Genomic DNA, 24,185 nt, shown 5'->3' with positions numbered 1-24,185 from the left:
AAATCTTTATTGTTCAGATTATAAGTTGTTTCTCTTCCCCCACCCCCCTAGCTCCCCTCCACCCGGTTCCCACCCCACCCCATACCCTTACCCCCCTCACTGTCCTCGTCCATAGGTGTTAAGATTTTTGTCCAATCTCTTTCCGCACTCCCCACACTCCCTTGCCCCCGAGAATTGTCAGTCCACTCCCTTTCTATGCCCCTGATTCTATTATATTCACCAGTTTATTCTGTTCATCAGATTTTTATTCACTTGATTTTTAGATTCACTTGTTGATAAATATGTATTTGTTGTCACTTTGTTGTTCATAATTTTTATCTTTACCTTTTTCTTCTTCTTCCTCTTCTTAAAGAATACCCTTCAGCATTTTCATATAATACTGGTTTGGTGGTGATGAACTCCTTTAACTTTTTCTTATCTGTGAAGCTCTTTATCTGACCTTCAATTCTAAATGATAGCTTTGCTGGGTAGAGTAATCTTGGTTGTAGGTTCTTGCTATTCACCACTTTGAATATTTCTTGCCACTCCCTTCTGGCCTGTATAGTTTCTGTTGAGAAATCAGCTGACAATCGTGTGGGTGCTTCCTTGTAGGTAACTAACTGTTTATCTCTTGCTGCTTTTAATATTCTCTCTTTGTCTTTTGCTCTTGGCATTTTAATTATGATGTGTCTTGGTGTGGTCCTCTTTGGATTTCTTTTGTTTTGGGTTCTCTGTGCTTCCTGGACTTGTGAGTCTATTTCTTTCACCAGAGAGGGGAAGTTTTCTGTCATTATTTCTTCAAATAGGTTTTCAATATCTTGCTCTCTCTCTTCTTCTGGCACCTTCATAATTTGGATGTTGGTACGCTTGAAGTTGTCCCAGAGGCTCCTTAAAGTATCTTCATATTTTTGTATTCTTTTTTCTTTTCCGGTTGGGTGTTTTTTGCTTCTTCGTATTTCAAATCTTTGACTTGATTCTTGTGATCCTCTAGTCTGCTGTTGGATCTCTGTATATTATTCTTTATTTCAGTCAGTGTATGCTTAATTTCTAGTTGGTCCTTTTTCATATCCTTGAGGGTCTCACTAAATTTATTGGTGGTTTCTAGAAGATTCTTGAAAAACCTTATAACCGTAGTTTTGAACTCTATATCCAGTAGTTTGCTTTCCTCCATTTCTTTCATTTGTGACCTGTTCATTTGTCTCCGCATTTTGGCTGCTTCCCTGTGTTGATAGAGTGGCCTTGTGTGCTAGGTGTCCTATAGGGCCCAGTGGCTCAGTCTCCCCAAATACCTGAGGTGGACACTCTTGGTGCACCCCTTTGTGGGCTGTGTGCACAGTCTTGTTGTAGTTAAGCCTTGATTGCTGTTGGTATCACTGGGAGGAATTGACCTCCAGGCCAATTGGCTGTGAGGATCAACTGTGTCTACAATGGGAGAACTTCTGTGCTGGAGATACCCTTATGGGGCAGGACTTGCTTCAGTGAGGCTTTGGTGCTCACTGAGTCTGCCCATTGAGTGTGTTGCTTATGGATGTGAAGAGGTGTAATCTGATATGGCCTCCCACTGACCACTGGGTACACTGGCTCTTGGATCTCCAAGGAGGTGCAAAGTCAGCCACTGCCTGAGGCCACTCAGCAGGAGCTACAGAGACATCTGCAGATTCCTCCTCTTTGTTTGGGGTTTGGAAGTGCCCAGATGAAGCCCAGCTGTGAAGCAATGCAGGCTGCTGCTGCTGGGCCTTGGGCCTTCTTTTGAAAGCTTTGGAGCTCTCTGACCTACCTGCAGATTGTTAGCTTTTAGGTTGCAAAAGGCCAGGCCATTCATATGCAAAAGCCTCTGCGCACACCTTGGGTGGGGTTGTAAACTGGGTGGGGCGGGGTCTCAGGGAATCACCAGGGCAGAGCAAATAGCACTGGCTGCCACTCAGCCCTGCCCTGGAGAGGTCCCTGGGTCTCTGTGTCCTGTGGCCCTGTGCAGGAACAATGATCGCTACAAGCACCTCTGAGAGAAAGCTGTCTTCATGTTCCAGCCTGAAGCCAGACAGTCTAGTTTCTCCCCATATGAGTCTGGGTCCCCAGAGTCTTGCCCAGAACTGGAGTTCAGAGCAATTGGGAGCTTGTGTCTCCCTCTAGATTGAAAAAAACAACATGTACCCAGTTGCCAGCCCATTTCGCGCGTGCCTCTGAACCTCCTACCAGTCTCAATGTGCTTTTTTCTTTCCTTCTAGTTGTAGAACTTCCACTCAGCCAGCTTTCCCATGGTTCTGGATGATATTTGTTTTGTCTTTTAGTTGTAGTTTTGATGTGATTGTGAGAGGCAGCAAGTACAGGTGTTTACCTATGCTGCCATCTTGGTTCTCTCCCCTCAGGTGAATTCTTTGGCATTTTTGTATGTTTTCACACATAATATTTCAAGCAAATTTTGCTTCTCAGCTTGTGCTAGGTAAAGACTTCCTGATTTTGAGTTGCAAAATTTTCTAAGACTTCTCCTTTCAAATATATATGATTGGCATGAGGTAAAAAGAAATTATGGAGCCCTAGCTGGTTTGGCACATTGGATAGAGCGTCAGCCTGCAGACTGAAGGGTCCTGGGTTTGATTCTGGTCAAGGGCACATGCTGGGTTCTGGGCTTGATCCCCAGTAGGGGGCGTGCAGGAGGCAGCCAACCAATGATTCCCTCTCATCATTGATGTTTCCATCTTTCTCTCCCTCTCCCTTCCTCTATGAAATCAATAAAAATATATTAAAAATCATGTAAGTAATAATACATGCAAGTAAAGTCTTGTGAAGCTAGAAAAAGCCACTTCTGCTGTGTAGAGAAACCACTCAGTGCTTTTTAGCTGTTTCTTCCAGTGACATCTGAATTTCTAGATAATGCACATAAACAGATATATCTTTATTTACCAATTGTTGATATTATTTAGTTCTACCTGTAGATAAGGTACAATCTTCCAACTGAGTTTACAACAATTTCTATTTAAATCGTAATTCAGAATGTGTATCAGCTATGGCTGCATCAACAGTGGTAAATGCTGAGCCAAGTAGTATCATCTGATTACATTTCCTTTCTTGCACAACTTTTGTTTCTTCTGAAGTTTATAATTATTTAAAAGAATATGCTCTATATTCTTTGAACCTATTGTGAAATCTTCCTTAACTGTAAAAAAGTCTGGCAATATAATCATCTACTCATGCAAACTGGTCATAGAATTGTTATTTCAGTTGCACTTTTTTCCTAGAGGGGTGAATGGAAATTTTATGAAGCTTAAAGTGTATACAATTTTGGGGAGCCCTTAAGAAAAAATACAAAATTAAGCATCAAAGTTATTATGTACTTAACCCAAAAAACTCACAAATTAAAAAAGCTGAAGATACCATAAGCATCACAAAAATGATATAATCTATATATATAAAAGGCTAATATGCTAAGTGTCCGACCATCAGACCACTATATGTGCACTGACCACCAGGGGTCAGATGGTCAGTGCAGGAGCTGCCGTGACTCGCACTGGCCATTTACAGAGAAATGGCACCATGGACCTGGTGCCTACAAAGCAACACTTGGCTTCCCCCAAGTGGGACACAGGCCCCGCCACCACCCCGGAGTGACAGTCCACCAAATCACAGCTAACGCTGCCGAGACCCCATGGCACAAAATGTGGCCCATAGCCCAGCCCAGTCTGGAAACGGTGGCTGTGGGTGCCCGGTAATGACATCACATAACAATGCCTGGCTTCCTCTCCTTAGCAACTAGCCTCCTTGCAGTTTCTTCAGCCCAGGAACATGACTTGCTTTATAGTCAGGTGGAAACATTTTACACTTTAACCAAATGTCTGTGAAGCGTCTTCCCATGCCTCATCTCATTTGATCCTCACAGAAGTCCTGGAGTATGCACATAGGAGACTTGGTGGAATCCTATTCTCTTTTCAATAGCTGGAAAACAGAGATTTAGAAAGCTTAGAAACTTGACCCAACTGAAAAGAAGTAAGAAATGGTGGATCTTAAAAATGACTTCAGATTTTCTCACTGCGCAGAATATAGTCAAACACTGCTGCAGTTAAATATTTTACCCTTTGTTCTTCCTGCGTGATCTACAATAATAATTTGCTTTGTGTTGATATTTACTGCTGTGTTGCTGACAATTACCTGAAAGAGAAGTTGGGGTACTTCACTGGGCTGGAAAAGTTTAGCTAAATCAGAAAGCAGGTCTAATTAAGCAAGTTTATTCTATATGTATAAAAGGCTAAGTTGACTTGTGCATGCATGATACATATAAAGCTCTTGCTGGTGCCAATCGCATGCATGTGTTTCAATCTGTCATTGTTGATTGTGAATTTGGTTGATACGTCTATTATAGAGAAAGAGCAAATAGTGACATTAAAATATTTCTTCTAATTAATTTCCTTTTAATGTGTATGAATTTGTGCACTGGGCCACTAGTATTTTAAATAATCTTCTAACACGCTTCTAAACTCTGTTTTCCCTGTACTTCTTTGCTGCAGGCTCATTGTTTACATGTGACAAAGGGGTTGTAAGGGGTGAGTGTCCACAGAGAGAAGAGATTGTCAAGTGTTTTCTCTGGTGCGGTTCTTCTATGTCACTGCTGTCAGGTCCTTCAGGGCATGTGCATGTGCCACCTTCATGTCACCCCAAATAAGTTTGCACAGTGGGTGATAAAATGTCCCCTGAAAGCCATTCCGGAGCTGGTGGGTGGATCCTCAGAATACATGATGTGACTGCAAACTGCATATCAACCCTGTCACTCAAACCAACTTCTTACTCAGATGAACAAAAGCCACATGACACAGGAAAGTGTGAAGAAGGGAGAGTTGGAGTGAACATGACAGTGGTCATCTGAACTGATTGTGGTCAAAATAACTTTTGCTTTCATCATTTACAAAAACTTATGATTATGTGATGACACTGATAGGGCCCTTGGGGACCTTGAAGAGGCCCAAGAGAGGCCCTTGAGTTCAAGCTCCCTTAGGCTCACTGTCAATCCATGTCTTACCTCCCCACAATTCCTCTTTCCCACAGCCAGTCTTGTGTCCTCAGATCCCACCAGAAAGGCTATCTCTAAACCTGTGGTGGAGCAGTTATCTTGGAATTTCCTACTCATCCTGAGAAATTCCTGGACCTTTCTATTTCTCTTGGGTTGGGTCTTCTTGCCTGGATCTGTTCTTCTGTCTTTGTTCTTCTTTTCCACTTGTTTTACTGAACCATCCTCTCCAGTAGCTTCCTGGAAAAGTGTGTTTGGGAGGGACTTTCTTTGACAGATTGATTAATTATTGGTGAGAATACAGAATTATAGCTTGAAAATAACCTCCTTTCAACGTTTGGTGATCCTCACTCCATGTTTTCTAGCTTTTAATGTGCTGTTGAGAGACCTGACCCTGCTCTAGGCCTGATCCTTTGTATGTGAATCCTCTGCCTCTTGAGGATGTTACCTTAAGCCTGTGTGTGAAAATCACTGCTGCTGTGCTTTGGTGGGAGCCTTTCAGTTGTTAGACCAGGCTCCCACCAGGTTGTTTTAATTTGGGAGAGTGGAAGGTGATTTGAGAGAAATGGCTGAGAACCAGGTGGTTGGTCTGTTGGGCATGGTGAGGATTCTGCTGCTACTTGCTGGAAAAGTGCTGTATCAGGCCCTGCCTTCCTCCCTGCTCAGTACCCCCAGGGTTGTCATGGAAACCTCAGGAGACTTGTGTCTAACAGGAAGCAGTAATGTCACATTATTGTTCATATTTTCCTCTGAATCTTAGATTTTAGGCTTGTGTGCTCCAAAGGTACTCTTTTCAATCAGTGATCCATATTCTGAATGGAAAATATAATTAAAGAATCATTATATTAAAAGTAAGTTCCGCCCTAACCGGTTTGGCTCAGTGGATAGAGCACCGGCCTGCAGACTGAAAGGTCCTAGGTTCAATTCTGGTCAAGGGCATGTACCTTGGTTGTGGGCACATCCCCAGTGGGAGGTGTGCAGGAGGCGGCTGATTGATGTTTCTCTCTCATCGATGTTTCTAACTCTCTATCCCTCACCCTTCCTCTCTGTAAAAAATCAATAAAATATATATTTTTAAAAAGTAAGTGCCAACTATTGCTAAGTGAAAGAAGCCAATTTGAAAAGGCTACATTCAGTGTGATTCCAACTACATGACATTCTGGAATAGGCAAAACTATGGAGACAGTAAAAAGAAAGTGATTGGCAGGAGTTTAGGGGGAGGAAGGGATGAACTTGTAGACCAAAGGGAATTTTAGGGCAGTGAAACTATTCCGTATGATACTGTAGAAGTGGATAATGGCATTATACATTTGTCAAAACCTGTAGAATGTACAACACAAAGACTGAACCCTAATGTAAACTATGAACTTTAGATACTAATGATGTTTCAATATTGGCTTATCAGTTATATAATATGTACCACACTAATGCAAGATGATTCAATAAAGAAAAGGAAGAATAAAATAAAAATCACAATAAACATAATTTTCTGTTCTTTTGAGTTATTGATATGACTCAGGGGAGAAGGTAGTAAACTTGTGTGTTCTATGGTTGTAAACAGAACATCTGATAAATGAACAGCTGGTGGGAGCCAATAGCTTCCTATAATAATCTAATATAATAATAGAGGAATATGCAAATTAGCTGGGACGCCATAACATCACGACTGATCTACAAGTGGCGGAGAGCTACAGGAGGTTGGGGTAGCGAGCTACAAGAGGTGGTGGGCGGGGTGGCCAGTTGAGGCAAGCGGCAGCGAGCTACTTGCGCATGGATTGGTGTGCAGGGCTACTAGTAGTAAAAATAAATGAAACAAACATTGTTTATACTGTGCTTTTAGAAATAATTTTGTCACCACAATCTATCAAAGAAGGACCTTAATAAATGCAAAAAGGAGATATTTATTATGTTGCATTCTAGTATTATAATATAACTAGAGACCTGATGCATGAAAATTCGTTCAAGAGTAGGCCTTCCTTCCCCCGGCTGCCGGCACCAGCTTCCCTCTGGCCCCGGCTTCGTCCGAAAGGATGTGTGGTCTAATTAGCATATTACCCTTTTATTATTATAGATTAATTTAAATTATATATAAATAATAAAAAGAGAACCAAAATGTCTTCATAAAGAAATACTGTCCCATATTACCATGACTCAAAGTGAAAATTATCTAGAAGAGAATTAAATATATCAAAACCTATTTGATGAAGCTAAAGCTGGACTCTAGGAAAATGTACAGCCTCATGTTTTTATAACCCAAAATTAAAGATTGAAAGTAAATAGCCAAGTATTCAACTTAAAAATTAGAAAATTCAACTACAAAACAACCTAAAATATAGTGGAAAGAGGAAATGAATAAAGTTAATATTAGAAGATTCCAAATATAGTAGAATGAAGAAGGCTAAAAACTATTTTAAAAGTTAAAGCTTTATTTTTTGATAACTGGAGATTCACCTGCAGGTGTATGAAATAATACAGAGAGATCGCATGTAACCTTTACTTATTTCTCCCAATCATAACATCTTGCAAAAAATATTGTATAATATCATCAGCAGGATATTAACATTGATCCAGTCAAGATACAGAACATTTGCATCACTATAAGGATCCCCACTGTTGCCCTGTTATAGCCACACCCACCTCCACTGCCCACCCAATTCCTAACCCTTGATAACCACTAATTGGTTCTCTATTTCTATAATTTTGTTATATCAACAATGTTTTTCCGTGGAAACATGCAGCATGTAACCCTTTGGGACTGGCTTTTTTCACTCACCGCTATCCCCTGTAGACTCATTAAAACTGTTGCATGTGTCAATCATTCATTCTTTTTTATCACTGAGTACTGTTCCGTGGGATAGATGTACCAGTTTGTTTAGCTTTGTACCCGCTGAAGGTCATCTGGGTTGTTTCCAGTTTTAATTATTACAAATAAAGCTTATATGAGATTCATGTACAAATTTTGCTATGAACATAAACTTTCATTTCTCTGGGAAAAAGCCCAAGACTACAATTGCTGGGTCATGTAGTGGTTGGATGTTTAGTTTCAGAAGAAGCTGCCAAACTGTTTCCCAGAGTGGTTGTACCATCTTATATGCCTACTAGAGGCCTGGTGCACGAAATTTAAGCACCCCAGGGGCGTGTCCCTCATCCTGGCCTGTGCCCTTTCACAGTTCTGGAGTCCTCGGGGGATGTCCGACTGATGGCTTAGGCCTGCTTCGGGCCTAAGCTGTCAGTTGGAATCCTTAGCGCCGCTGCAGAGGCAAGAGAGGCTCCCACCACCACTGCTGTGCTCGCCAGCTGTGAGTCCGGCTTCTGGCTGAGCAGTGCTCCCCCTGTGGGAGTGCACTGACCACCAGGGGCAGCTCCTGTGTTGAGCATCTGCCCCCTGGTGGTCAGTGTGCATCATAGTGACTGGTCATTCCACTGTTTGGTTGATTTACGTATTAGCATTTTATTATATAGGAGAATCACCAGTGTATGAATGATCCAGATTGCTCACATCTTCACCAGCATTTGATTGCTAACACTATTTTAAAGTTTTAGCCATCTGGTGAGTGTGTAATGAAATAATACTGTGTGTGTGTTTTTTAAATTTCTTTATTGATTAAGGTGTTACATATGTGTCCTTATTCCCCCATTACCCTCCTCATCCCCTCCCCCCCAATTACCATGGTTTTAATTTGCATTTCCCTGATGGCTAATAATTTGTACAATTTTCTTGTGCTTATTTTCTTTTTTTAAATATATTTTTATTGATTTCAGAGAGGAAGGGAGGAGAGAGAGATAGAAACATTAATGATGAGAGAGAATAACTGATCGGCTGCCTCCTGCACAACCCCACTGGGGAACAAGCCAGAAACCTGAGCATGTGCCCTGATGGGGAATCGAACCATGACCTCCTGGTTCATAGGTTGATGCTCAACCACTGAGCCACGCCAGCCAGGCTCAAGTGCTTATTTTCCATCTGTAATTCTCTTTGAAGAAATGTCTCTTCGCGTGTATGTGTGTGTGTGTGTGTGTGTGTGTGTGTGTGTGTGTATGTGTGTTTGCCAATTTTCTAATTTGTGTGGTTTTTTTTTTACTGTTGAGTTTTGAGAATTCCTTATATATTCTTGATGTCAGTTTTTTGTTGGCTATGTAGTTTGCAAATATTTTCTCCAAGTGTGCAGCTTGTCTTTCTATCTTCTTAACAAAATCCATTTCCCAAAAGAGTAATGTGATAAATACAATCTTGGCAATCTCAATTAAGGAACAGAAAAGTGACAACCACATAAAATAAGAAGTTAATGACACTTTTCCTGTTTTCATAGGAATTTGGCTGGGTTCCTGAAGCTGAAAATGGTTGTTGGTAAATGCCCATACATTAAAACAGGAGTTGAACACATGTAGGCAGGGGGAAAACAAGCAACCACCACTCTCCCCAGCCTCTGTAAGAGAGGAGCGAGTTAAGGAGATTATTTCAAAGAAATTTCAGTTGTAAACCTGGGCTGGAGCTGTCACATTCATCAGCTAATCAGGCTATTCTTGGCCATCTGCCAGGACAAGGAGGCCTAGCGGACTCCATGGATGTCAGACTTGAGCCATATAGGAAGGACCCTGCCCAAGAGGACTGCATGGTAGAGTGAGGCTGGAGGAGACTGTGGGTGTACAACTGCCATATGGGGCAGGAACCCATGGTGACCATTACAGAGGGAAGCCAGAGAGTTCATAGTCCTCATGAGGGATTTCCATGGGAGGGTCCCATAGGGGGTCTCGAAGGAACCAAAGGATCCAATGAGAGGCTGGTGTTGGATGCCTGCTGTGAAGAACATCTTGATCACCGCAATAGCACCAGGTCACAGGCCTCTTTTCCTTGTATTCCTTTTTTTTTTTTAAACAAATTTGATATGTTGTATTTTAATTGTAGTTGAGTTCAAAATTAGTTCCTAGTTTCTCTTGAGACTTTGTCTTTGATCCATGGATTATTTAGAAACATGTTGCTTAATTTTTGGGTTATGGTGATTTTTAAATTACATTGCTGTTATTGATTTCTAGTTAAATTCTGTTATGATCTGAGTACATATGTTATACAATTTCAATTTGTTTACATTTGTTAAAGTTTGTTGTAAGATCCATGATATGATATATCTTCAAGTAAGTTCTATGTAGTACTTACAATTAATGTGTATTCTGCTGTTTTAAGGTGGCATTTATGGTCTATAAATGTCAGAGAAATTATATATAAAAATAATGCAAGTGTGATCTGAATGCCAATTAACTTTTTTGGAACAGGATAAAATAACTTTACTATTCAATAAGACAATAAAAGATACCCAGTGAGAAAATTTTGAAGGTAAACACTGAAAAATAGAAGCAAGAAAAATTTTAAACCATTAGAAGAAAGAAAATGCAAAAAACAACAACAAAACAATAACAATCTGTCAAAGTCAGAAAAAAGGCAAGAAAATATGGTAGATCAAAACATAAAATTATAGCCCTGGTCAGTTTGGTTCAGTGAATAGAACATCGGTCTGCAGACTGAAAGGTCTTTGGCTCCATTCTGGTCAAGGGCACGTACCTTTGTTGTAGGCTGGATCCTCTGGCCCTGGTTGGGGCATGTGCAGGAGGCACTCAATTGATGTGTTTCTCTCACATTGATGTTTTTCTCTCTCTATCTCTCCCCATCCCTTCAACTCTCTCTAAAAATCAATGGAAAAATATCCTTGGGTGAGGATTTTAAAAAATTGACTTCAAGGCAAAATTCATTACTAGGGAAAAAGGAGTCACTATCTATCTACACTAATAAAAGAGAAACATGCAAATTGACCGTACCTCCGCTATGCCCACCAGCTACGCCCACCAGCCAATCAGGAGCAAGTATGCAAATTAACCCAACCAAGATGGCTGTGGCCACGGAGCGAGCAGGAGGCTTGGGTTTTTCTGGCAATGGAGGAAGCCAAGCTTCCTGCCTGCTCTGGCCGGCCCTGGCCTCCTCTCAAGGCTACAAAGTTTCAATTATAGAAGATAAATAAATCTCAGATACCAGGGCCTCTGCTTGGGTTGCCAGGGGGCTGGCCTGCAAACCACTACAGGCCCCTCGCCCAGGCTGTCCCACACCCCAAGGGAACTCCCACCCAGGGGGTGATCAGGCTGGCAGGCAGAAGCAGTTAGGGGCAATCAGGAAGGCAGGCAGGCGAGGAGTTAGGAGCCAGCAGTCCTGGATTGTGGGAGGGATGTCTGACTGCCCGTTTAGGATCAGGCCTAAACGGGCAGTCAGACATCCCTCAAAGGGTACCAGATTGGAGAGGGTGCAGGCTGGGCTGAGGGACACACACCCCTGTGCACGAATTTTGTGCACTGGGCCTCTAGTATATATATAAAAGCCTAAGCGACCGGCTGACTGGTAGCTATTATGTGCACTGACCACCAGGGGGCAGACACTCAATGCAGGAGCTGCTGAGCTGCAGTGACTTGGCAGCTACAGTTCTCGGTGACACACCTGGAACCAGAGAGGAGGGAGCCTGATTCTGGGGTGCATCACCCGAGAACCACCCTCTCACAATCTGGGACCCCTCGGGGGATGTCAGAGAGCCAGTTTTGGCCCAATCCCCGCACACACTAGACAGTCTCTCATCCCCAGGCCTTTGCACTTTGTGGTGCCCTGTGTACGGAACATTATTCTTCCCTTCTCTCTTTGTTAAAAAATTTATTTTTAAATTGATTTCAGAGAGGAAGGGAGAGGGAGAGAGAGATAGAAACATCAATGATGAAAGAGAATCATTGATTGGCTGCCTCCTGCACACTCTCTACTGGGGATCGAGCCTTCAACTTGGTCATGTGTCCTGACCAGGAATCGAACCATGACCTTTTAATTCATAGGCTGATGCTCAACCACTGAGCCACACTGGCTGAGCCTGGAGCTTCTCATGACTCACTCCTTCACCTCCTTCAGATTTTTGCTCAGATACCACCTTCCCAGAAAGGCCTTTCTTGAGTTCTTCTCCTTCTCCTTCTCCTTCTCCTTCTCCTTCTCCTTCTCCTTCTCCTTCTCCTTCTCCTTCTCCTTCTCCTTCTCCTTCTCCTTCTCCTTCTCCTCCTCCTCCTCCTCCTCCTCCTCCTCCTCCTCCTCCTCCTCCTCCTCCTCCTCCTCCTTCTCCTCCTCCTCCTCCTTCTCCTCCTCCTCCTCCTCCTCCACCTCCTCCTCCTTCTCCTCCTCCTCCTCCTCCTCCTCCTCCTCCTCCTCCTTCTTCTTCTGTTTCTTCTTCTTCTTCTTCTTCTTCTTCTTCTTCTTCTTCTTCTTCTTCTTCTTCTTCTTCTTCTTCTTTTTTAAAGAAAGGTCCCTTAAAATTTTTTTTTAAAAAATTTATTTCAGAGAGGAAGGGAGAGAGATAGAAACATCAACAATGAGGGAGAATCATTGATCAGTTGTCTCCTGCACGCCCCCTACTGGGGATGGATGAAGTCCGCAACCCAGGCATGTGCCCTTGGCTGAAATTGAATCTGGGATCCTTTAGTCTGCAGGCCAATGCTCTATCCACTGAGCCAAACCAGCTAGGGCTTGACATCCTCTTCTTGATGGCCTATTAAATACTGACCCTGTCTCTCACTTCCCTGCTATATTTTCCTCCATAGCACTTATAACCATACAAATACATACATACATATATATATTTATTTATTTATTTTTTGCTAATTTATTTTGTTTATTTGTAAGGTCTATGAGGGCAGGGCCTCATTTGTCTGTTTGTTCACACCTAAAGTATGCCTTTTTTAAAGGAGAATGCCTGGTATATTGTAGATGCCCAATAAGTACTCGTTGAGTGAATGCATAAATGCATGTATACGTGAATGCAGAAACACACCATGTTCTCTGTGGAAATGATTCAACAATGCAAAAATGTTGTTTATGCCCAAATTAGTATGGGAATACAATGAAGTACTGTGGTAGACACAGAGATGAGCTAGCCAGACCCCCTCCGTTATAGGAGTGTGGCCTGTGCAGACAGCCCTCTCCTGTGAGGTCCCACCCCTGCTGGGGTGCTCATCTGGTGACTGAGCAAGGTGGGTTATAAAGGCCCAGGTTTGAAAATCAGAACTTCCTGCTGGGTTGCTGAAGTTTTGTGGGGTCTTCACAGCTGTTTACTAGTAACTTCTCCCTCTGCCCACTTCTCTTTTTACCCCCCTTCCTTTCACAGGTATTGATCCCTAGTAAATAACTTGTACCCCAACTTCAGTCTCAGTGTTTACTCCTAAAGACCCAACCAGTTGTTAGGCGCATTCTTGGGCTCTGTTATGCTCTGCTTGGGGCTCTTGGCCCTCCCTGCAATTGCTCTGTTGTTCTTATTACAGGTCTCATTATTTACAGCCTTCAACTTCCCGTAAACCACCTCACCCAGTTTCCAGTGGACCACCCACACCCGGCCCCCACCTGCACCTGATCTGACCAGATACTCTGACTGACCCTTACGAGAGACATAAATACCCCATTCCCCCTACTCTGTACCAATGATGCCATTTTGGTCTCAGCCCTTCTGCAAGCAGAAGGATTTCTGCTGTCATAGTGTATCTGCACCTCTACCATTTATGTACTAGTAACAATAAATTTATAATTCTTTACTCTTTTGGCCTCTCGTGTTCCTCTTTCAGCAACCCTAACATTTGGTGCTGAAATGGGGAGGGTTCCATGGGGAAGGGGAGCCATCACCCCGGCTTCAGTCACCCTGAATTTGCTACTCAGAGAGCAGTACGCAGCGGCAGCTCCACTTGGGCTTACCTCCGAATCCTACTCTGGTGACACAATCGGCGGCCTCGATTAGGCCTCCCTCTCTTAAGGGCCCTTCCAAACCAGCAAAGGAGGATGCTAAATCAGAGATCTCTCCTTCCCTGACCCCTCACTCAACACTGGCTCATTTTGTAACCAGACAATCAAGGGGTCCAGGCTGCCTGTCACTACTTGAGCCAATTCAGCAGAGACAGGGCTGAATCTGTATGAGCGTTTATTCCAATCCTGCCGGCAGTATGGGAGAGCAGCAGGCCATCCACAAAAATCTGCTCTGCCCTTCACCAGAGGCCAGCCGCTTATACTGGGGAGAAGGACACAGATTCCCTGGGGACATAGGAATTACAGGCATGGGAAAGTAGGCACGGGATAATCATTACAGGTTCCAAGTCATGCAGATTTGGTGTGTGTGTGGTCACAGAGGGCAGGTGCCTCCGGGTGCCCCCGGACCAGATTGTAGGCAATAGGGGCTGCGGATTGTAAAGAGCAGGTGCCTCTGGGACTAGATTGTTTCAGCCACGAGGTTGTGAATCTTTCCATAATGATAGGCAGTTCTCGGGACAGGAGGATGGACTGCATTCCGATGTTAGCTCCCATGTGCCAGGCGTACAACTCCCAGCCAGGTTAGAATGCGCTTTCTCTAAGCAGAACAGAACCATCCTGGTTAATAGAGCATGATTAGTATTTCTTATCATTGTAGCTGGCCCCCAATATTCTATTTCTGCCCCTAACAATTTCATCTCCGGTAAATGACAATTGGATCATCCCTCCAGGTTTCTGATTTGCTGTCTCAGACAAAAGACATAGCGCTAGGCTAGAAATCCTCTCCAATCCGGTCTTGGTCCCTAGACCAGGTCCCACAGTCTTCCTGGTCGCAGGGGACACCTGCCACGTGGATTAGACTGCCCTCCTCCCTCGGGAGCCTGACTAGAGGGTGGGAATGCCCTCCCTCTAGTCTAGCTCCCTAGGTCTCCTTTTGTTACTTACCTCCTCTTCCTAATTTACACCATGGAGAATTCTTTTTCTGTTCCCCCCAATAACACTCCTCTGGGATGTCTCCTCCATAATCTTAACACATTCAGCCTTTCCACGGATTTCCGGTCAAAGAGCCTTATCGTCTATCTAATACTGCCTGGCCACAAAATACATTAGACAATGATTCACATTGGCCTGAGAATGGAGCTTTTGATTTTAACATTCTCTGGGACTTAGACAATTTCTGTCACTGCAATGGGAAGCCTTCATTCCATCTGCCATCTGGGTGGAAGTGGGCATAGTCCTCACCTCCACCCAGGCCGTGCTGCTGGTTGGTGCATGGTGGCTATTGCCAGTTCTGACTGTTCAGGTTGGTGTGCCCTCCCTGGTGTCCAGGCCTCTCTCCTCTCTGGGGGAACCCTTCTCTCCCTTGGCCCGCAGCTCCTGGGTGCTGGGCCAGTGCCCATTGGCTCCCCGCCTTTCCTACCAGTTTTGAGGAGGTCTCTGCCCTTCCTTGTTTAAAAGTCTCCTCTTCAGCCAGTCTTCAGCTGGTATTTCAGGGTGACTATTCCCCAATTTAGTTCAGCTCTAGTTAAATTCTGGGAGGAGGTGGGAGAAAGATCTACCTACTACTCCACTGCCATCTTCCAAACCCCTCTCCCATGGTTCTGTGGGAACTGCAAGGTTAATGTGATGCTCAATCAAAGTTTGTTCATGTCCCCAGATCCTCCTGTCCCAATCTGGCCAGGGATCCTACTTCCTTCACCCTCTTCCCTCCTTCTTGGAAGAGTGAGCAGAGCTAGGCCAGAGCTGGGGGAGCTTGGTGGCTCAGGCCCCAGAGGAAGCTCAGATGCTAGGGACTGGGGTTATAATTGAGAAAGAACTGAGAAAAAGGCTCTTCTGGATCTGGGTGTGCAATGGTGAAGACACTATCAATTATGGAAAATTCTGATGCAGGAAGTGAAAGGGTGTGTGGGAAGAGGATTAGACTGTACCTCTTATCCATTCTGGTCAGGACTCATTTCCCAAATAAAAGAAATGAGGAAGTTAGGAAGGCTGAAAGGAAGCGAAAAGGGAGGAGACACGCACTGGAGGAGGAGAGCAGAGCTGGCTTGATATCTATCACCCCAAACACACAATCTCAGCCTGTGATTTGATTATTATTTACTGCCCTAAGTCAAGGAAATGAGAGATCCCAGATTATAGACTCCTGGACTTTCAGACACAGAGACCAGCAGGACTCCAGTCACTTATCCAACTTCTCCCCCACGCACCTCTACCCCACTCTCCAGGATTTCATTTTATTCAACTTTGCTCATTGCTGCACGGCAAACCCAAGAATCACAGCCTCCAGACTTTGCACAGGTAACTGGGTTGGGGGATGCAGGTGAGACCAAGGGGACAGGAAGGGAGTTAGAGAAAGCAGGGAGAGGGGGCTGTGGGTCTGAAGTGGGACTGATTAGGAAGAGATATAAAAGGGCAGCTTGGAGATTCAATAGCCAAGTGAAAATTTTAGACTCTATTCACATAACTGGATTCAGGTTGAAATATGACAGCCAAACCTCGGTCACAAACTGAGACTCACTCAGCCCTATCTCCAGCCCAATTCCAGTCCCATCTTTAGCCCCAGCCTAGCCTCAGTCCTAACCCCATTAGAAACACCATCTTCTCCTTTAACCCCCAAACATAGCTGCAACCCCAAAGTCAACCCCACATGGACTCTCTTCTGTTTCCAACTTCAGGGCCAAGCTGAAGTATTGACCCTGATCAAAGGAGGAGATGCAAACTCAATTGCATCCCCAATATTGGACCCAATCCTAGTCACATATTTAGCTCCAACTTTACCTTCACCTTCATTCCCACACTCAACCCACCCCCAGCCCAAAGACCGATCCTGACCCCACTTCCAACCGCTGCTGCAAACCCAGGCCCGTTGCCATTCCTCTCCCTAACCCCTGGCTCATCCTCAGCCTGAACTTCTCTTACCTCAACATCAGCCCTGACTTCAGCTCCAACCTCCCCCATCCCCTAACTCCATCCCTAACCTGGTCTCTGGCCCTGCCTCCATTTCAGCTTGGACAGCCTCAGCGTTGGTCCAAGGATGTCAATGAAGTATGAAGACCTCCAGTCCTTGGAGAGTGAGCAGAAAATCCAGGGTTCTAGAAACGGTAAGAGGAAAGGAGAAATGGTGTCTCCTAAAATACTTTATTAATATGTTTAGAAGGATTTCTGCTGTCACGGTATATCTGCACCTCTACCATGTACATTGCTGGGCTCTCCCACCCTGTGGGGGCTCCAGTATAAAGAGGATTCACAATCCTCTGAAGGACAGGATCAGGGTGGACCAAAGCAGTCCTGCTATACTTTGGGGAAGGTCGTGAGTATTTACACTGGGAGAGTGAATAGTCATGTTTGGGAGAAAGACTTTGGCTAACCTGACAATACAGACAAGCATGAGCCTGCTGAGGGCCTGGCTGCTCCAGTGCATTCTGGGTCCTCCTGCCCCCTGTCCAGCCCTGATGATAAGACCTTACATATTGCCATCTTGCTGACATAGGGATGAGGGGCCCAGGTGACTGAGAACTTGTGCTGGTCCATGAGGGGTCAGATGCCTGGGCATCTCCTGCACCACAACCTCTCCCCAGCTTTACCTGCACCACCCCTCATCCCTGACAGGTCCCCGTGTCCCTCTCCTCCTCCCCTGTGTCTCTCCTGTGCCCGACCTCCATGTCCTGATGTCCTCTCCTCTTGCAGGGCTGCCTCCTCCCCCAGCCTTCCTGCAGCATCTCTGCTCTGGACCCTGCCCCCTTCTGATCTCTCTGGGCCTCATCCTTCTCCTGATGATTGGCATCCTCGTGATTGGATCCAAAAGTGAGTGTCACAGGATGGGCAGGGATGGGGGCGATAGTGGGGGACAGTAATCCAGGCACTGATGATGATCATGGTGGGTAAAGACGGCTGCTGGCTCTGTTACTTACTCATGGGTAATGTAGTCCAAGTGCATAACCTCTGGAAGCCTGAGTGTCCTCCTCTGCAAGCTTGGATAACAACAGTGCCTGTCCCTTGAAGTCGGGTGGCTGTGAGGACCCAATGAGCCAATGTATGTCCAGTGCCCTGCTCAGTGCCAGCACAGAGAGGACTGACCAAGCTTAGCACTCATGGTCCCACCTGCCTGATCAGATGCCAATATGCGGAGGGACCTGGAGACCCTGAGAGCATCTTTCAGCAACTTCACTTCCAGCACGGTGGCTGAGGTCCAGGCACTGCACTCCCAGGGTGAGCCTGGCTGGAAGGGGCTCTGGATGGGAGGGGTCATGGTGGGGAGTGGGGTGCTGAGTCCGGAGCACTGAATCCCCATGTCCTCCAGGTGGCAGTTTGCAAGCAACAATAACATCTCTGAAAGCTGTGGTGGAAAACCAGGAGCAGCAACTGCAAGCAGGTGAGAGGCCCTCCAGGAGTGAGTGTGCAAGGGCGGGGGCTGGGCTCTCAGGACAGAGGTGGGATGGGCGCAGCCAGGGGTGCTGAGTGCCCTCCCCTCCAGCCCGTAGCTTGAATGACAAGGTGTTTTCTCTGGAGAGCAAGCTGGAGAAAGAGCAGCAGGAACTCCAAGCAGGTCAGGCCCCTTCTCCCCTGCCCCTGGGCCTGATGTGGTGGGAGGGCATGGGGGGCCCTCAGCTGGGCCCCCTGCATTGTCCCCACTGCCCTTCTGTGTGTCCCAGGTTATTTTGGAATGTTCCTGGGATTCCAGCACCTGGTCAGCAGCCTGAACTCCCTGCATTGTCAGGTGGCTGCGCTCAAGAGCAATGGTGAGTGGTGTGTAGGGCAGTGCCCAGCCCCATATCCTGCCCATGTGTCACTGGGCAGCATCTCAGAACCTCCCCACTCCCACCTCAGACTCTCAAAATGCCTGCTGCCCCCTTGGCTGGCTGGAGTATGAAGGCAGCTGCTACTGGTTCTCTGGTACTGAGAAGCCCTGGCCCGAGGCTGAGAAGTACTGCCAGCTGGAGAACGCCCACCTGGTCGTCATCAACTCCAGAGAGGAGCAGGTGAGGGCTCAGGTCTGCGCTCAGGTCCTGAGAACTGGCCCCGCTAAAGAAATGGTTCTCCACTCTTGCTGCACATTGGCATCACCAGGGAGCTTTAAAACCATGGCGATGTGAGCCACACCCTGAGGGATTTATAATCATGGGCCACACAATGACATTTCAGCAAGGACGGACCAGAGAGAGAACAGTAATCTCATAAGATGAGACTAGAGCCGAAAAGTTCATTTCGCCCAGTGGGCAGTAGCGTCATGATGTAGTGCAGCACATTGCTCAGGTGTGTGTGCTGATGCTGGTGTGAACAGACCTACCTCACTGCCAGCCATATGTATAAAAGCCCAGCACTTACAATTATGCACAGTACAGTGTACTTGAAAATGGTAATAAACAACTGTTACTGATTTATGCATTTACTAGGGGCTTGGTGCATGAAGATTCGTGCATGGAGGGGGGGTCCCTCAGCCTGACCTGCACCCTCTCCAATCTGGGAGCCCTCAGGGGAGCCCTCTCCAATCCGGGAGTTTCTGTCTGTCTTTGCAATCATATGAGTGAATTGTCTGAGACCCCAACCAAGTTTGGTTTGTTGCTCACAGAATAATAGAGGCTTTTTTTTTTCTTTGCTTCATTGGTGAAGATTTCCTGGAAGTTTTAGGATATCTTCCCTTTAATTTTTCCTAGACACTCTGATTTTACTTATGTCTCTCACCTTTGCTTTCCCTCCATCCCCCCCCCCGCCGCAACAGTAACTTGCTCCAGGCTCACTTTGCTCTAGTGTAGTGGTTCTCAACCTTTCTAATGTCACGACCCTTTAATACAGTTCCTCATGCTACTGTTATGAATCATAATGTAAATATCTGTGTTTTCTGATATAGGCGACCCTGCTAGTGGTTCTCAACCTGTGGGTCACAACCCACAGGTTGAGAACCGCTGCTGTAGAGCCTAAGACCATTGGAAAACACAGATATTTACATTACAATTCATGAATAGTAGCAAAATTACAGTTATGAAGTAGCAACGAAAATAATTTTATGGTTGGGGGTCACCACAACATGAGGAACTGTATTAAAGGGTCGTGACATTAGAAAGGTTGAGAACCACTGCTCTAGTTTCTAGGATATCCATCTGCCACCAGAACTACGATTCCCAGCATTCCTGGTGCTACCTGCGCTCTTGGTTTTCCCTTCCTGCTCTGTCTCTGTTCCACGGCCTCCCGCTCTGCCATGTCCTCCAAGCTGCCAGCTCTCCCTCTCTGCTCTCCGCCCGGCGCCTGTGTATGCAAATTAACCCACCAGCTTTGTTGGGTTAATTTGCATACTCGCTCCTGATCGGCTGGTGAGCGTAGCGGAGGTACGGTCAATATACATGTTTCTCTTTTATTATATAGGATGATACCTCTAGAGGCCCAGTGCACGGATTCGTGCACTGGTGGGGTCCCTCAGCCTGGCCTGTGCTGTCTTGCAATCTGGGACCCCTCGGGGGATGTAGTAGTGTGTGAAGCGGCAGGCAGCCGGGGAGGAGCCCAAGTCCAGGCTGGGCTCTGTGCTGCTCCCTCTCATCCCGGCCCTGCTGTGCCTGCTGCCGCTTGGTAGCACTGCTGTGGAGGCGGGAGAGGCTAGCACCGCTGCAGCTGCGCTCACCAGCCTTGAGCCCAGCCTCTGGCGCCCGTGGGTCAGCTGAGTGGCACTCACGCTTTGGGGGCACACTGACCACCAAGGGGCAGCTCCTGTGTTGAGCGTCTGCCCCCTGGTGGTCAGTGTGTGTCATAGCGACTGGCTGGTTGTCCGGTTGTTTGAACGACCGGTTGCTTAGGGTTTTATATATATGTAGATACTATTATTATGTTAGAGTGTATTCTTTCTACTTATAAAAAAGTTTGTTGTTTAAACGTATGCTGTGTTTTGCTGGCAGCAGCCTCATATCATACACCTTGTGTTTACTGTATCCCTTTTGTGCATCCTTTTCTCTTGTGTTTGATTTTATCATCTCTTGTGGTTTTGTAGAGTAACACACCATACAGGCTGATAGCCTAGGAGCAATGGGCTACAGCCGAGGTGTGCGGTAGGCTATCCCATCCCAGGTTGTTAAGTGCATTCTATGATGTTCGCACAATGATGACATCACCAGTCTCTGTTATTAAAGCAGAGCGTGACAGCAATTGGCCTGGGCATTGGGATAAACATTCTAAATCCCCTCAACTGATATACTGTACATGTGAAGTTTAGAACTCCTAGTCCAAGGAGTTGGTTGGGATGGGGAGGAGACATTATTGTCATTCTGTCGCCCCAGATTTTTGTCCAGGCGCACATAGGCTCCTCATACACCTGGATGGGCCTCAGTGATCCTGAAGGAGCCTGGAAATGGGTGGATGGAACAGACTATGCGACCAACTTCAAGTGAGTACTCTTGCTTTCTGTGCTCTTCCTCCCTGTTCAGCTCTGCTCCTCGAGGATCTGACCTACAGCCTCTTCTCCTCAGCCCTCACTCTGTTCCATCTGACTTTCCCAACTTGTTGTGTCCTTCCCCTTCAGGAACTGGAAGCCAGGACAGCCAGACGACTGGCAGGGGCACGGGCTAGGTGGAGGTGAGGACTGTGCCCACTTCCACCCGGATGGCAAATGGAATGACGACGTCTGCCAGAGGCTCTACCGCTGGATCTGTGAGGCCAGCATTAGCAAGTCCAGATAGGAGTGTCTTAGAGCTGCTTCCTGTGGACCACTGAGCCATGGAAACGGCAGGGATGGGGGAGGGGTTCTTCCCCAGACGCCCCTAATAAGCTCTCTGTGGGAGAGAAATAAGCTCTGGGAGACTGGAGCATTGCCATCATTTTGAATTTTTTTTCTCCTTAACTTTCAAAGATTATATAGAGTTCCTAAGGTGCTTTTAAAAATTAAATTTCAGCTTTATTGAGGTATAATCCTATATAATAAAGAGGTAATATGCAAATTGATCATCACTCCAACACACAATATGGCCATGCGGTCAAAGGTGGCCGCCCCCATGTGAACACAAGATGGCTGCCACAATATGGCCTGCAGGGGAGGGCAGTTGGGGGCAGTCAGGCCTGCAGGGGAGGGCAGTTGGGGGAAACCAGGCCTGCAGGGAAGGGCAGTTGGGGGTGACCAGGCCAGCAGGGGAGAGCAGTTGGGGGCGACTAGGCTGGCAGGGGAGGGCAGTTAAAGTTGACCGGGCCAGTACGGGAGGACAGTTAAGGGTGACCAGGCCTGCAGGGGAGGGCAGTTGGGGGCCACCAGGCCTGCAGGGGAGGGCAGTTAGGAGTGACCAGGCCGGCAGGGGAGGGCAGTTAGGGGCAATCAGCCCGGCAGGGGAACAGTTAGGCGTTGATCAGGCTGGCAGGGGAGTGGTTAGGGGGTGATCAGTCTGGCAGGCAGAAGCGGTTAGGGGCAATCAGGCAGGCAGGCAGGCAAATGGTTGGGAGCCAGCAGTCCTGGATTGTGAGAAGGATGTCCAACTGCCCGTTTAGAGATCGGGCCTAAACAGGCAGTCAGACATCCCTCGAGGGGTCCCAGATTTTAGAGGGTGCAGGCTGGGCTGAGGGACACACACCTCCCCATGCACAAATTTTGTGCACCGGGCCTCTAGTTGACATATAAAACTTTAAGTTACTTAAAGTATACATGGTTGTGATTATATATATATATATATATATATATATATATATATATATATAGTAAAGACCCCATCTAGTTAATGAACACATCTATAATCTCACATATTTATCTTTTTTTGTGCGAATACTTAAGTTCTATTTTCTTAGCAAATTTCACTTATACTATACAGTGTTATCAACTATAGTCACCATGTTTTACATTAGATCCTCAGACCTATTCATTTTATAACTGAAAGTTTGTACCCTTTTTACCAACCTTTCCATATTTTATACCCCCACCACCCAGGCAACCACTTTTCTACTATTTCTTACTATGAATTTGATATTTTCAAATTCCACATATAAGTGATGCCATGCAGTATCTGTCTTTCTTGATCTGGCTTATTTCACTTGGTATAATGCCCTCAAAGTCCATTCGTGTTGTGGCAAATGGCAGGATTTCTTTCTACTCGTGAATTAATAATGTTTCATTGCTCATATATACCACATCTTATCTATCTATTCATCCATTGATGAACACTTAGGTTGTTCCCATATCTAGGCTATTGTTAATAATGCTGCAATGAACATGGGATGCAGATATACCATTTTCATTTCACTTGCATATATTCCCAGAAGTGGGATTGTTGGATCATATGGTAGTTCTATTTTTAATTTTTGCAGAAAGCTCCATATTGTTTTCCATAGTGGTTGCACTAATTTACATTCCCACCTGTAGTATATAAGAGTTCCCTTTCGCTTTGCCAACCCAGGTTTGTAACCTTAAAAATAAACTTTATTGAGATACAATTCTTACACAGTAAAATGAACTCATTGAAAGAGTAGAGATGACTTTTGACAAATATAAATACCTAGGTAACTACCACTCCAACAAGGTGTAGAAAATTTCCTTCACCCCCAAAATCTCCCAGAATTTCATATAAATGAAACCACACAGTATATACTCGTTTGTGAAACCTTATGTATTTCACACGGACTAATTTTTAGCAACCATAAAATAACAGGATGAAGAAGCTAGGTGAGACCTTGGAAAGTCCTATGTGATAGTGAAAAGAGCATTTTCTTTCCTATAGATTGAGTTCCATTATTTTCTGTCACTTAAAAGCTGTTTAAACTTAGGGTGATAAGGAAAGATGACTCTTAACTTTTTTGAATATCCCAAAGTTGTTAAGAGAAGCAGATAACACCGCCAGTTGTATTGGTTAGCTATTGTTAACAATCTACCCCAATTAGCGGCTTAAAACAATAAACATCTGTTATAGCTCATGAGTCTATAGATCAGCTGGGTGTTTTTTGGTCTGGCAAGACTTGACTCACCTTAGCTGGCCTCGTTCATGCATTCGAGGCCAGCTGGTGGGCTGGCTGGGAGCTGGTCCAGGACAGCCTCACTTCCATGTCTGACATTTGGCTGGCTATGGGCTGGGACAATGGGGAGGACTGGGTCATTTTAGGCTAGCCTGGGCTGATTTGCATTATGCCTTTGGGCAGGGTTCCAAAAGAGTAACTGGAAGAGTGCAAGGACTCTGCAGTCTTAGTTTTGGAACTGAAGCATCACTTCTGTTAACTCCTGTTGGCCAAAGTAAATCACAAGGCAGCCCCACTTCTAGGAGTCAGGAAATAGAACACCTTCTGATGGGAGGAGCTACAAAGTCATAATGTGGAGAGAATGGATATAGGGAGGCATGGAGATTGCTATGTTTTTCAATCAATTTGGCACAGCAGGGGAAGCATATTGGGACATCCTGTAAAGAACCAGTCCATAACTAAGGGTTCCCATTAAGAGAGGCCAGGACCCATGCATTGTGG

The 24,185-nt window shown here is 45.6% G+C and overlaps 1 protein-coding gene across 1 annotated transcript; it reads left to right on the top strand.

The window, feature by feature from the left end:
• The first annotated feature begins 15,961 nt into the window (after window positions 1-15,961).
• CLEC10A (C-type lectin domain containing 10A) lies at window positions 15,962-21,524 on the top strand. Its single transcript, XM_079798120.1, has 10 exons — window positions 15,962-16,073; window positions 16,782-16,876; window positions 17,463-17,579; window positions 17,889-17,984; window positions 18,076-18,147; window positions 18,250-18,321; window positions 18,428-18,514; window positions 18,603-18,754; window positions 21,038-21,144; window positions 21,280-21,524. Exons 2-10 carry the CDS (start codon window positions 16,810-16,812, stop codon window positions 21,434-21,436), a joined length of 927 nt encoding a protein of 308 aa, XP_079654246.1. The 5' UTR covers window positions 15,962-16,073; window positions 16,782-16,809; the 3' UTR covers window positions 21,437-21,524.
• Window positions 21,525-24,185: the final 2,661 nt, after the last annotated feature.

This window comes from Cnephaeus nilssonii, assembly GCF_951640355.1.
Source record: "Cnephaeus nilssonii genome assembly, chromosome: 19".
Taxonomy (NCBI): Eukaryota; Metazoa; Chordata; class Mammalia; order Chiroptera; family Vespertilionidae; genus Cnephaeus; species Cnephaeus nilssonii.
The sequence above is the reverse complement of the archived record's forward strand: the minus strand, read 5'-3'. Positions and strand labels throughout refer to the sequence as shown.